At 39.2% G+C, this 14,102-nt stretch overlaps 1 protein-coding gene across 3 annotated transcripts in view; it reads left to right on the top strand.

Moving 5' to 3' along the window:
- Window positions 1–14,102, top strand: part of CAPN9 (calpain 9) — a 52,548-nt gene that overhangs the window by 32,735 nt on the left and 5,711 nt on the right. For all 3 annotated transcript variants that reach the window (XM_070733933.1, XM_070733934.1, XM_070733936.1), the window contains 8 exons: window positions 1,039–1,196; window positions 2,949–3,157; window positions 3,633–3,669; window positions 3,901–3,981; window positions 5,919–5,976; window positions 7,956–8,017; window positions 10,364–10,432; window positions 12,347–12,425. In XM_070733933.1, coding sequence (XP_070590034.1) covers window positions 1,039–1,196; window positions 2,949–3,157; window positions 3,633–3,669; window positions 3,901–3,981; window positions 5,919–5,976; window positions 7,956–8,017; window positions 10,364–10,432; window positions 12,347–12,425 — 753 coding nt within the window. The remainder of the gene's footprint in view (window positions 1–1,038; window positions 1,197–2,948; window positions 3,158–3,632; window positions 3,670–3,900; window positions 3,982–5,918; window positions 5,977–7,955; window positions 8,018–10,363; window positions 10,433–12,346; window positions 12,426–14,102) is intronic.

Genomic DNA, 14,102 nt, shown 5'->3' with positions numbered 1-14,102 from the left:
ACTGGACAGAAACTAAAAAATATGCCTATTGGAAGAGGTAAGGGTTGAATGGAGCATGAGTTTCTAGGGTTGGGTATAGTTCATTCATTTAATGGGCTGTTTACTGGATCAATTGCAGGATTATTATTTTTTTAACAAAATGCAACTGCCAAGGAGTGGAGAACACAAACCTCTGGCAGCACAGAACAGCTGCAGGGGGATATGTTTGGCATTGCAACCAAACAGAGAGGCGGGTGATATGCTATGCTATGCTATGCTATGCTATGCTATATTATATTTTGTCAAGTACATATTGGTAGTATACAAAGATAAATTATGTTTATATACATGATATTGGTACTAATAATAGAGAAACATTAGGACAGGGACGGTAGCAGTGAAAGGCTACCAAAATGTTTACTACCACACTGTGGGCATGGCTTATGCAGGACACCCTGCATTTTCTTTCAACATCTTTCAGTGCAAATTGGGTGCTCTGGGGTGGAGCTCCATTTTCGCTATCCCATTGCATTCCTCCCCCTCCGGGCAGTAGCCCACCCCTGGATGGTAGGCATACTGGTGCACTTATGCACACCCCTTACTGACCTCCTAGGAATCGAGTGAGGTCAACAGTGGATAGTCTAAGAATAAAGTTTTGGGGGCTAGGTGATGATACTACAGAGTCAGGTAATGAGTTCCATACATTAACTATTCGGCTGATAAAATCTTATTTCCCACAGTTGAGTTTGGAGCGGTTTACTCTGAGTAAACTTAAGACCACTCCTTGACATAAAGAGGCAGATTTCAGTTGAAGCTAGATAATATTTTCACAGGAACAATGGAGCAGCAAATCAAAGAAAGCAAACAAACAAACTCCAGAATAAAGATGGCAGAAATAATTAAGTTAGATGGGAACAATTTTTTAAAAGGCCTTATCTGTCCTTGAGTGATGAATACCCTGCATTGGTGATGTGCCAGTATTCTGTTGTTGTGAAATAAACCACACACAATATCCCTCCCTCCCTCCCTCCCTCTCTCTCTTTTGCTGACTGGTTTCAGAAACATTTTGGACCAATCCCCAGTTCAAACTCCAACTGTCAGAAAAAGATGAGGGTCAAGATGAGTGCACATTTGTAGCCGCCCTGATGCAGAAGAATCGCCGTAAACTCAGGAAACTCGGGGCTGCGCTGCTAACAATAGGATATGCTATCTATGAGGTATTTATATGGAGAACTGCCTGCTCCACCTTGGGTTCTTCCAGATATGCAGTCCTAGATTTTTCCTGAAATGTGGCTGGCTGGAGAAATCTGGTCTACAATGTTTAGCACTGTTTGAGCTAAAGTGAAGGTGGCCCCAAAGTCTTTCCTTCCCTATTAAGGAAGCCACTTTATTTGTGGCTTAGTTCTTTGCATTTCATACTTGCAAATGCTGATTTTTGCCCCAACCTTATTGAACTGGTCACAAAGGTATTTTTCAAAAGACAACTGGACTTTCTGAACTGAAGAAGCTTCTGGGATGAGAACCAAAATTACAAGGGGGAAAAAAAGCAAGGAAGTCCAGTTGCTTTTTGGAAAAGCACTTTTGGGACAATCATGACATGGATGATTGAGAATCTCCATAGACACTTAATGAAGTGAGTTTATAAATAAGATAGGTGTCCCCTCTGGCTAACTCTTTATGTTTCCTAGCTGTGACCAGTAAAATAAAAGTGTGTGATTCTACCATTTGAGGCTGCAATGGTCTTTTAAGGTCAAAATAATTCATGATCTAAGAGCGAAATGCACAAGGGATTGGCTTAAGATTCAATGACATGTGGTATAAACCCCCCTTTGCTTGTCTTATTTCTTAAAAATATGAAAGTGATAAATATCAGCAAACAACAAATTCCAAAAAATAATTACCGGTAAGCAACAAATATTAGATTTCCATTTATAGAAGTTCCTATATTTAGTGCTCTAATGCGGCACATGTAAGCAACGTATAGCATGAACTATAAAGTAATGACTAAATGGTGGGACGACAAATACGGAATTTAGAAGCTGAACTCCAGACTGCATGAAAATATTCTTCAACCAATAAGAAGAAAAGAGAGAAGAGTAGAGTAGAGTAGAGTAGAGTAGAGTAGAGTAGAGTAGAGTAGAGTAGAGAAGAGAAGAGAAGAGAAGAGAAGAGAAGAGAGTCAGACATATCAGTCAAATTAAGAAACCTGGTGGTGCAATGGTTGTAATGCAGGCTAACTCTGCTCACTGTCTGGAGTTCGATCCTAATGGGGCTCAAGGTTGACTCAATCTTCCATTCTTGCGAGGTTGGTAAAATGAAGGCCCAGATTATTGGGAGCAAATTGCTGATGTTGAAACTGCTCAGAGGGTGCTGTAAGGCATTCATTCATTCATTCATTCATTCATTCATTCATTCATTCATTCATTCATTCATTCATTCATTTATTTTGTCCAATACATAATGAGAGTTTTAGTGGGTATACTATTTACACATAGTAAAATACATGATGAAGGTTAAGAGGAGATACTCATAGTGAAATATATCTAAGAAAGAATAGAAAAGAAGATATAGTAATAGAACATATCAATGAAAGAATAGAAGAGATATAGGAATAGAAGAAAGGTATAGGAGATATAGGAGAGCAATAGGACAGGGGACGGAAGGCACTCTAGTGCACTTGTACTCGCCCCTTACTGACCTCTTAGGAATCTGGATAGGTCAATCGTGGATAATCTAAGGGTAAAGTGTTGGGGGTTTGGGGATGACACTATGGAGTCTGGTAATGAGTTCCACGCTTCGACAACTTGGTTACTGAAGTCATATTTTTTACAGTCAAGTTTGGAGCGGTTAATATTAAGTTTAAATCTGTTGTGTGCTCTTGTGTTGTTGTGGTTGAAGCTGAAGTAGTCGCATCATGGAGTATATAAGTCTAAGTACTATTGCTAAATAATCTGAACATTTAATTTCAGAGTCCCAATAAAGATGAACATTTGACAAAGGATTTTTTCCGCTACAATGCTTCCAAAGCCAGGAGCAAAACCTATATCAACTTAAGGGAAGTTTCTGATAGATTTGAGCTGCCACCTGGCGATTACATCATTGTTCCAACTACATATGAGCCACAACAGGAGGCTGATTTCTGTCTAAGAGTTTTTTCTGAAAAAACAGTAGTTACAAAGTAAGTATATCAAGGTTTTCTCACTCAACCAGAGTACAAAAGTCCATTAGCGACTGATCGCCATTGAAAAGCTATAGAAATTAACATACGAAAGGTCTGAGAATAATTTGGCCACTCCAATTCCTAAGTGAATGTGATTTATGCCAATGTCTTCTAAGTTTTACTTGTTTTTAAGATCTTGCTCCACTGTTTCAGAATGTAGGAGAATGAGCGCATAGTTGCACACATTGTCTGATGTAAAAAATATATAAATTTGTGAAATTATTGGAGAACAATTTTGTGGTTACCAGGAATTTATCTTGGCATCTGCTGTTAACATTTCTTTTAATGTAAACCATAACTACTTCCTTATGTTAAATGTCACAACAGACGCTTACAACTGCTTTTCTATTGTAACTAATCCTCATGATCTGATTTCTCTTATGAAATTCCAGTGGAAAATCATATTTTTAAAAACTGGATTCATGTTTTATAGAGAGCTGGATGGAAATGTCAACATTGATTTGCCAGAGGTATGTCACCAAAATTTAATTAAGGACCAAATCAATCATATTATTAAATATTATTTTTAGTTGTACAAGGGTAGTAGTACACCAATCAAATTAAAGAATAACAGAATATATCATAAAACATATTAATTACATGCTTTTTCTACAATGGATCAAATCTGAAATATGGTAATATAAATAGTGATGCTTTTTTGTTTGTTTGTTTCTCCATCAATAATATTCGGGTAATTTCAGGTTCCTGAGCCAACACAACCCCATCAAGAAACAGAAGAAGAAAAACAATTCCGAGATTTGTTTAAGCAGATTTCAGGATCGGCAAGTCAACTAATAACAATTATAGATCTTGTTAGAATTTTGGATGGCTTACTGGCAGAAAGTATGCTTTTCATGTAAAACAGCCAGATTTAATCCTGGGCTAGAGAAAAACAAAACAAAACAAAATGCCTACCTTAGCTTATCCCTATCACAAGAACATAAATATACCCCAGCAACCAGGTTCTCTTCAAAATATGTCTTTGCAATCAGGGGTGGGTTCCGGATTCTGCTACTACCAGTTTGCTCAGGGATGTCACGCATGAGTGTGCACAGTACTAAAAAAAAGCTTCTGCACATGCTCAGAAGCAAAAAACAAGATGGCAGTGTCTATTGTGCCACTGAGAGAATCGGCTCAAAGGTGTGGCAGGCCTAGGTTGCTGTCATTTCCAGTGATCCAGACTACCAAATTACTAAATCTAACCCACCTCTGCTTGCAACTTAACCGCCATCTCAACAGAGCTATCCTCCAGGGCAGTAGTAGGCAAAGTTGATTCGTCTATGACTTGTGGACTTCAACCCCAGAATTCCTGAGCCAATCATGCTAGCTCAGGAATTCTGGGAGTTGGAGTCCGCATGTCATAGAACAGTGATTTTCAACCTTTTTTGAGCCGCAGCACATTTTTTTACATTTATAAAATCCTGGGGCATACCACCAACCAAAATGACACAAAATGACACCCTAAGACACTCTTCTCTCTTTTTCCATCCCTTTTTCTCCCCCCCCCCTGTGTGTGTGTGTGTGTGTGTGTGTATACATACTCTTGAACCATTTCCAAAACCAGGTGAGGGCTGGGTTTTTTCTCTCTCTTATTCTTTGGGTGCTTTTTATCATATGCTTTAAATCAAGAGTCACTTCTCTCTCTCTTTTGTTTCTCTCTTTCCTCTCATTCTCTGTCTCAATCATTTTCTCATTTCTCTTTTTTTCTCCCCTTTTTTCTCTCATTTCTCTCTCTCTCTCCCTTCCTCTCCTTTTCTCTCTATCTCTCTCTTGCTTTCTTTCTCTCTTGCTTTCTTTTCCCTCTTTCACTCTCTCTTGCTTTCTTTCTCTCTCACTCTTGCTTTCTCTCTCTTTCTTTTTTCTTTCTCTTGCTTGCTCTCTCTCTCACTCTCTTTCTCTCTCTTTCTTTCTTTCTCTCTCTTTCTCTTTCTCTCACTCTCTCTCTCTCAGCAAAAGGTTGCGAGACCGGAACCTGAGCTTCCTTCTTTGCGGCACACCTGACCATGTCTCACGGCACACTAGTGTGCCACAGCACACTGGTTGAAAAACACTGTAATAGAAGAGTCAACTTTGCCTACCCCTGCTCTAGGATCCAGGTGACCATAAGATTGTCTCATCTCCATCTGTTATAGTCTGTATTTCCATACTGGTTCATAGATGCTACGGATGCTGGATACATTAAGGTCCTAATCCAGAGCAGATTGCGATTGGGTCTACTTGAACCAAAGTACTAATGGGGAATACTATTTCTGACCCAGAAAATTCAACCCCAATAGGAAAATAAAGTGACAGTGACAACATTTGCTCATTATATAGAGACATGTGAAATTCTAGCAAGATGGATGCAGTCCAGTAAGATTTTGAATTCCTCAACATCTGGAAGAGCATGTTTCTATATTGTAGATTCAGACAAAAAAAGAAACCCTAAATGTTGGTATCCAATTAATGTCAGAGATGCTTGTTTCCAGTATACTAGCAAAACTCTAGGTGCATTTTCTTGCTATTGATATAATTACCGTAAATATAATTGTTCCATCATAGAGTTAAGCAAAGATAATGGAATGGATTCCCTATAGCGATTTAGTCCTCTCATTGTGTTGTTGTTTTTGTTGCTTAGAAAGTACTTTATCTTTCAAATGATGAGCTCTTCCAAACAAAGTAATAATTTTTAAATTGCATTTTAAACCCACAAAGGCATATTTCCCTTCTTTCACTGCAGGACATGCAGATCAGTGCAGAGGAACTTGAATATATCCTGAATGCTGTGTTGGAAAAAAGTAAGTGTCAGCATGACCACCTCTAATCCAACTGGTGAATGTCCCCTGCGTAAGGTGACCAGATGTCCCACTTTTAGCGAGACAGTCCTGCTTTTTAGGATTTTTTCCCACGTCCTGCATTTTTAAAAAGTCCTGCTATTTTTGGGCAGCTAGTTTGCAGATGTGTGCTCACTCACTCCAGCTCTGCAGCGCCCCATCACTGCCACCACGATGCCCCTCGCCCGTCCAGCCCTCCTGCTGCTAGGCTTGCTGCAAGCCAGCAAGCCTACCCAAGCTGCCTCCATGCCCCAAACCGACGGGCCAAACCTGTCCTGACGCTGCGGGACCCACAACTCCCACTGCAGTCTCCCTCCAGCCCTCCAAGCCCTCCAGTGACACCTACAAGACAGGGGGCCTCTGGACGCCGTCGAAGCCGCCACCTTCCACCAGCTATGTCTTCATGGGGAAGAACAGGCAAGCTTTTTTGAGCATTTTGAGTTTTATCAGTCATCCATCTCTCCCCCCCCCGGCCACCAATGGTGTCCCACTTTGCCTAACTCATGGTCTGGTCACTTTACCCATGTGGTCTCATGCCGCCCAGAGGCCGCAAGGAATTGGGCAGCTTAGAAATTTGACAAACAAACAAACAAACAAACAAACATGAACTGGACAAATCTCCACTTTAAGTAAATACTTGGATTTACAGTCAATCCCATGCATTCTTTCTTAAACGTAAGCCTGGCTGAGATCTGTCAAATCTGTCTTTCATAAAAACTGGATAAAAACAGGATAAAAAACTGATGTGATATTCAAGGAAAGAATCATGTAAGGTTATTGCTAAATACAGTGTTCCCTCGATTTTTGCGGGTTCGAACTTCGCGAAAAGTCTATACCACAGTTTTTCCAAAATATTAATTAAAAAATACTTCGCGTTTTTTCCCTATACTATGGTTTTTCCCGCTCAATGACGTCATATGTCAGCGCCAAACTTTCATCCGCCTTTAATAAATATTTTTTTTAATAAACTTTAATAAATAAACATGGTGAGTAATAATCTAAATGGTTGCTAAGGGAATAGGAAATTGTAATTTAGGGGTTTAAAGTGTTAAGGGAAAGCTTGTGATACTGTTCATAGCCAAAAATAGTGCATTTACTTCCGCATCTCTACTTCGCGGAAATTTGACTTTCGCGGGCGGTCTCGGAATGCATCCCCTGTGAAAATTGAGGGAACACTGTATTTGCCATAGACATACAGTCTAGCAGATGAAACAGTCTGGGCCCAGTTCTCTTGGTTACTTACAGACTATCAACTTTTCTCTACAACCATTACCAATTTGTGTGCTTGAATTTTATCTTTCTTTGTGTTTTTTTTAATTTAAAAAGACAATAGTTTAAAGGAATCTGGCAGAGTCTCTGTGCATTCATAATGACACATAAAGAGGATGATCAGCATTAATCCATAATTTTAATGACAAACTTGACCATAATGAAAAGAGGCTATGTTTATGGACCAAATACTCTGACAGCAGAACCAGAATATCCACCATGGTCTAATGACAATTTATCCATTATCACCACAGCAACACTACATTAAGCATAAATATAGAACAGATGTGTAAATGCTATTAGTGATTAGTATTATTAACAAAGCAATATAATGGCAGGATCGGGACAACCAATGTTCCAATCAGATTTGGAAATATGCATCCTGGTTCAAGTAATTAGTAGAAATTATTTCTAGCAGGGACTTGTACAGAGATTAATGTCCCAAAAATAGTTAAATAGAGCTGACATTGCATTGAATGCTTGATCATTTTCTGTGTTGTGATCCCACTATATTGGAAGGACAGAAGCGATCATATTTCAGTTTTACATTATGACATTTCCCTAAGAAGGAAAAATAAAATATTCACAGTTGTGCTGTTGAACTGTGAGATGAAATTGTTGGGGGAATTTGTTGCTATATGCTATGCTGATGGTTTTTCCTCCTTCTCTACCAGACAAGATCAAATTCAAGAAAATAAACCTCCTGTCATGTAAAAATATCATTTCTTTAATGGATGTATCCTTTGAAATAAGCATGAAGGATTTGTTGAATGAATGTGGTAAAAATGCTACAATTACCTCTATGGGACTTTGCCATCTGAAACATAAAATATATGTCAGATATTGAAGGAAGACAAAATGTCATCTTAAGACTTTGAGTATTCGCTATCAAAATATGTGCATGAATCACAGCTAGAGACAAACCACAGATCACTTGTGAAATTATGATCAAGACAGATGGAACCAGGGGTGACATTCAATTTTTTCTCCTATCAGTTCTGTGGGCATGGCTTGGTGTCGTGGCCAAGGAAAGCCACACCCACCAAGCCACACCCACAAAACAGACAGAAAAGTTCGGCTAAGTCTTCTAGCATTAAACCTGGCTGTTTCTCGCCTCCTTTTCATGTTTGCTCTGTGTATATGAGCCCGAGAAAGAGAGAAGGAGTGAATGGGAGGGGCATTGTGGGGCAGGGCTGGGCCAGTTAGTGGCACAATTTACCGATTCTCCGAACCGCACATAATTCCCGCGCTGGTTCTATAGAACCTGTCCAAACCTGCTGGGAACCAGGGTGGAACCAACAGTTTTCATCCAAAGTGCATCATAGCCTTTATTCATTCACTAGTTCCAAACATAATCTTCCATTTAGCCTCCAAATTGTCTTTGAAGGTTTCCAGATTTTCTGGAATAGATTTGGAAGAAGATGTAGAGGAGGAGGAATCAATTCTACTAGTGCGATTTGGTGAATAGACATAGCTAGATACTGTATCAGCACCTTTTCTGAACACAGACCTAGCTCCCTCTTCTCTATGTAGAGGTTATTAAAGTCAGTAGATAATATTTTATCTACAAAGATAAATATTTAATCTACAAAATACACAGATATCTATTCAAAATATCGAAACTGTTAAATATGTTAAAGGGTTTAATAAAGTTCAGGAGGGAAGTGTTTTTAATAGGAAAGTGAACGCAAGAACAAGGGGGCACAATCTGAAGTTAGTTGGGGGAAAGATCAGAAGCAACGTGAGAAAATATTATTTTACTGAAAGAGTAGTAGATGCTTGTAACAAACTTCCAGCAGACATGGTTGGTAAATCCACAGTAACTGAATTTAAACATGCCTAAACATCCTAAAATAAAATACAGGAAATAGTATAAGGGCAGACCAGATGGACCATGAGGTCTTTTTCTGCCGTCAATCTTCTATGTTTTTTTCATCATTCAATTTTGTTTTCTTTCATGGTCAACCATATTCAGTGTATAGTATGGAAAAGGGGAAGGAAGCAGTGAGCCAAAGAAAAAAGGGCAAAACATAAGGGAAAGCAGAGTCTGATTCAAAAGATTCCAAGCCCTTAAAATAAATAACAGATTTAAGATGGTGGGGGGAGCCGTTGCTAGCGGTTCAGTCGATCTGGTCCGAATCGGGAGAAAGCCACCCCTGGGGCACAGCCACGTGGTGCAGGAGGAAGTGAACCGGTGATGAGATGCGTTAGAACCCACCTCTAAGGAGAACAAGAGAAGATGCTGGGCAGATGTTTTGGGTTCAACAAGCTCCCAAACTCTTACATTCTTTGAGCTCCTTAGTCATAGCATGAGAGTCTCAGCATTTCCTTCTGCCCAAGTTGACCTAGCCTAGTTGTAGCCTAATGCACTCTACTGTATAGGGCAGTGATGGTGAACCATTGGCACGGGTGCCACATTGGCACATGGGGGCATATCTGCTGGCACGCGAGCTGTTGCTCTAGATCAGTTCCAATGTGCATTTGTGTGCCAGCCAGTTGGTTTTTGGCTCACCCAGAGGCTCTGGGAGGGCGTTTTTGGCTTCCAGAGAGCCTCCGGGGGGATGGAGGAGGATGTTTTACCCTCTCCTGGCTCCAGGGAAGCCTTTGGAGGTTGGGGAGGGTGAAACGTGAGCCTACTGGGCCCACCAAAAGTTGGCAAACAGACCATTTCTGGCCTCCAGGGGGTAGAGGAAGCTGTTTTTGCCCTCCCCAGGCATGGAATTATGGGTGTGGGCACTCACACATGCTTGATAGCGCGTGCACATGCTCTTTCGGCACTTCATGGAAAAAAGGTTCACCATCACTGGTATAGGGCATTTCTGGAATCCAGACTTGGGAGCAACACCTCGATTTTAATCCAATGCTTCCCTGTGATAGAGCATTGTCTTTGGCAAAAAACACCTAGAAAGATGATTCTAAAGGTAGAGTCTTTGATATAAAAGAACAGTTTTTGGAAACAGCCTACTAATTCAACAGGTTTAATTTGTATAAAATAAAACTATTCATGGAATAGGACACTGAGATTATATATGAGATTCAGTCTGTCTGCCAATACTGTTTTCCTTAACGGGAACTGAATCAGTCCAGAGGAAATGGAAAACTGGAATTCAATGAATTCAAAATTTTCTGGGACAAACTGAAAAAGTGGATTGTAAGTTGATGCACACTCGGTTGATGCAAAATCTACTGTTTTACTTTTGGAAGATATTTTAGAGCAGAAACGACTAACCGTTACCTCTATAATTTAGAACATTCCAAAATGGGAACAAACCCCACAATCTTCCTACAAAGTGGTGTTTCTTTTCTGTTATACATACCACTTGCAGAAACATTAGCAGTACTTTTAAGTAAATTTTAAAAAATCTATTTTTGAAATAATAAATACCAGGACTGTTCCTCTGGATGAGGCCAAGTGAAATAACTCTTCTTGTTGGCACATTGTAAAAAAAAGAAAAAAAATCTGCTGATTCATGAGCAGAAGGGGGAAAATTTGCTTAAAGTCCCAATTTACACTGGTGATTTTGATGCCTGTCTCCTCCAATTATCAACAAATGTAATTTGAAATGGCCCATTGGATCCACAGGAACATTAACCCTAAAATCTAAAGGAACTTTTGAATGCTTCCTCACAGTTCCTAAAATAAGTTACCATGATAAATCATTATTTTCTTCTTTTAACTCCAGGCATGTTTTTAAGGCAATTGCAATAATTGCATTCCTGTTACATCTGTGTTGACTTAATATGTACGGTCTGCTAATCACCCATATTTACTCCAGATTCAAACAAAGTATTGTATGCAATTGGCTTGTTATACCATTTATTATTCCAATCTAAATTAATATTCTTAGCTGAATGCATAAGCAGGAGCGAACAAGTATGTTTCCTTTTCCAAGGGATCTTTGCACAGTGCTTGCAGTTCTATCGCTTCTTTATATGTATCACACACTATATGTGGTAACAGTTGTCACTGTGAAATATAATTTTTTTAACCTCTTTGCATAGGCTCTCTTTCTTCCCCTAGTTTCGTGGTCCTTCTCTCTTCCTACCCAGGGAAATTTCCCATTGCCTGACCTTACTCATTGTACTCATCCTTTTTGTTAGCAAATGTGTGTGTGTGTGCGTGTGTGTTTGCACTTTTAAGTGTGCCTAGACTCCTGTCCTGACAGTCACACAGACATGTCCAGGCAGTTTTTAGACAACACCTTCTTGAAAAGCGTTACACTAGTCTTCTTTTTACAACTGAGAGAGAGTCCAAAATGGCCCAGATTCTCTTAGCTAAATTTGTACCTTAACCTCTACATCAAACTTGCTCTCATTAACAAACACTGGGTTCCAAATATATAAATTATAACCTCTTTTGAATGTTACCCATTTCTTTAAAACTAATACATTATCCACGGATGTAATCAATGTAATGCAGGATGCAACAATATTGATTAAGAAAATAGAATGTACAAAGAATCCAAAGTATCCTGAGTCATTATGAGCTAGTTCATTGAAGTCCATATACTGAAAATGAGCACTTAGAGGAAAAACAGATAGTGATTGGCTAGACAAAATTAGAGGCTACTGTATCTAAATATATTCTTGCTTTTAGAATCTGATTCTATACTTCTGCTTATTATTTCTGAAACTGGATCCACCAATTCTATGTGTACTTGAAAATTTAGAACAGTTTTTTAAAAAAGTTACAATGACCATAATGTAAGTATTTGCCCATTCTGTAGATAATTACTATATGATTAAATGTCATGTTGAATAGAAATCCAATATTAGAACTTTTTATCTAATAGTTTGCATATTCATATATTATTATAAAGAGAAATTCAGATCAACTTGCAAGCACTAGCAAAGAAAAAATTTTGTAGGCAGAGAGCCATGTTTATTCAAAAATCTGAAAGAATCTGGATTTTCAGATTAACACATTTTATTAAAATGCTGAAGTTTTGCTTTTGTTCACAATTTATGCTTCAAAAGAAAACTGCTGTCAGTACCCCAATAATTCATTTAATGTATTCCAGCCATGCTTATTAGTTGCTGCCAATTTTTCCTCTCTTTGATTCAGAGCATCTACCTTCACTTTGATTCCGATCAGTCTGGCACAATGAATTCCCATGAACTTCGTCTTGCTTTAAAAGCAGCAGGTACCAATTTTTCTGACTAGCTTTTGCAATAGGTTGTGGCTGTTTTGGACAATTAAGGACAATATCTTGTACAAGGAAAAAAAGAGGGTTGTAAGGTCCAATGTTTCAAGATTGATCTCCCTAAAGGCAAATTTGCATCAAGGCCACTTTATTTACCCTAATCCAGTGATGGTGAACCTATGGCACGGGTGACACAGATGGCACGTGGAGCCCTATCAGCTGGCACGTGAGCCATTGCCGTAGCTCAGCTCCATTATGCATGTGTGTGCCGGCCAGCTGATTTTTGGCTCTCATAGAGGTCTTGGAGGGTGTTTTTTTGCTTCCAGAGAGTCTCTGGGAGGATGGGGGAGAGCTTTGGAACGTGGGGAGGGCGAAACACGAGCCTTCTGGGACCACAGAAGTTGGGGAACAGGATGTTTCTGGCCTGCAGAGGGCCTCCATGGGGGATGGGGGAAGTGGTTTTCGCCCTCCCCAGGCATTGAATTTATTTATTTATTTATTGATTGATTGATTGATTGATTGATTGATTGATTGATTGATTGATTGGATTTGTATGCCGCCCCTCTCCGTAGACTTGGGGCGGCTAACAACAATAATAAAAACAGCATGTAAATCCAATACTACAACAACTAAAAAACCCTTAGTTTAAAACCAATCATACCTACAAACAAACATACCATGCATAAATTGTAAAGGCCTAGGGAGAAACAGTATCTCAGTTCCCCCATGCCTGACGGCAGAGGTGGGTTTTAAGGAGCTTACAAAGGGCGAGGAGGGTGGGAGAAATTCTAATCTCTGGGGGGAGTTGGTTCCAGAGGGCCGGGGCCGCCACAGAGAAGGCTCTTCCCCTGGGCCCCGCCAAACGACATTGTTTAGTTGAAGGGACCCGGAGAAGGCCCACTCTGTGGGACCTAACTGGTCGCTGGGATTCGTGCAGCAGAAGGCGGTCCCTGAGATATTATGGGTTTGGGCACTCCTTTTAGACCAATTCATGCTGCTGTCACTGCAGGAGAAGTAAGTAAAGCAAATTGCCTATATTTTATTTATCATATGCAGTACATTTTTATTAAAGTCAAATGTCCAAATATAGAATTATAGAAGTGTAAGGTCACTGCACCATTTCAGATTGCTTTATGAAAATGAATACTGGACAACTATTGGTTCTACAATACTGCTTGTGAGTGCCATAAACAGCATAAGACCCACTCTTATGCTCAAACGATGAAAATATTTATTGATTTGATTTTTTTTAATCCCACCTTTATTACTTATAAGTGCCTCAAGGTGGAAAATATACATTACATAGTACATATCTCTATATTTCCTCCTCTGTCCTCCATTGATGTATTGTACTTTATTCTTATATCTTCACTCCTATTCTTTATTTATTTATTTATTTATTTATTTATTTATTTATTTATTTATTTATTTATTTATTTATTTATTTCCTCTCTTTGATATGTATTACCACATGGTTAATCTCATTAACCTTCATTATGTATTGGACAAAATAAATAAATAAAATTAAATTAAAATAAACCGTTAGCGGAAATGTTGAGTAGTTCAGAGAACTGGCAAATACCACTTCTGGCTGGCTCCAGAGTGGGATGAGAATGGAAATTTTGCAATATCCTTCCCCTGCTATGGCCATCAAGCCACACCTCCAAGTCATACCAC

The sequence above is a fragment of the Erythrolamprus reginae genome, chromosome 1 (genome assembly GCF_031021105.1).
Source record: "Erythrolamprus reginae isolate rEryReg1 chromosome 1, rEryReg1.hap1, whole genome shotgun sequence".
Taxonomy (NCBI): Eukaryota; Metazoa; Chordata; class Lepidosauria; order Squamata; family Dipsadidae; genus Erythrolamprus; species Erythrolamprus reginae.
This window is presented reverse-complemented; position numbering and strand designations above follow the sequence as displayed.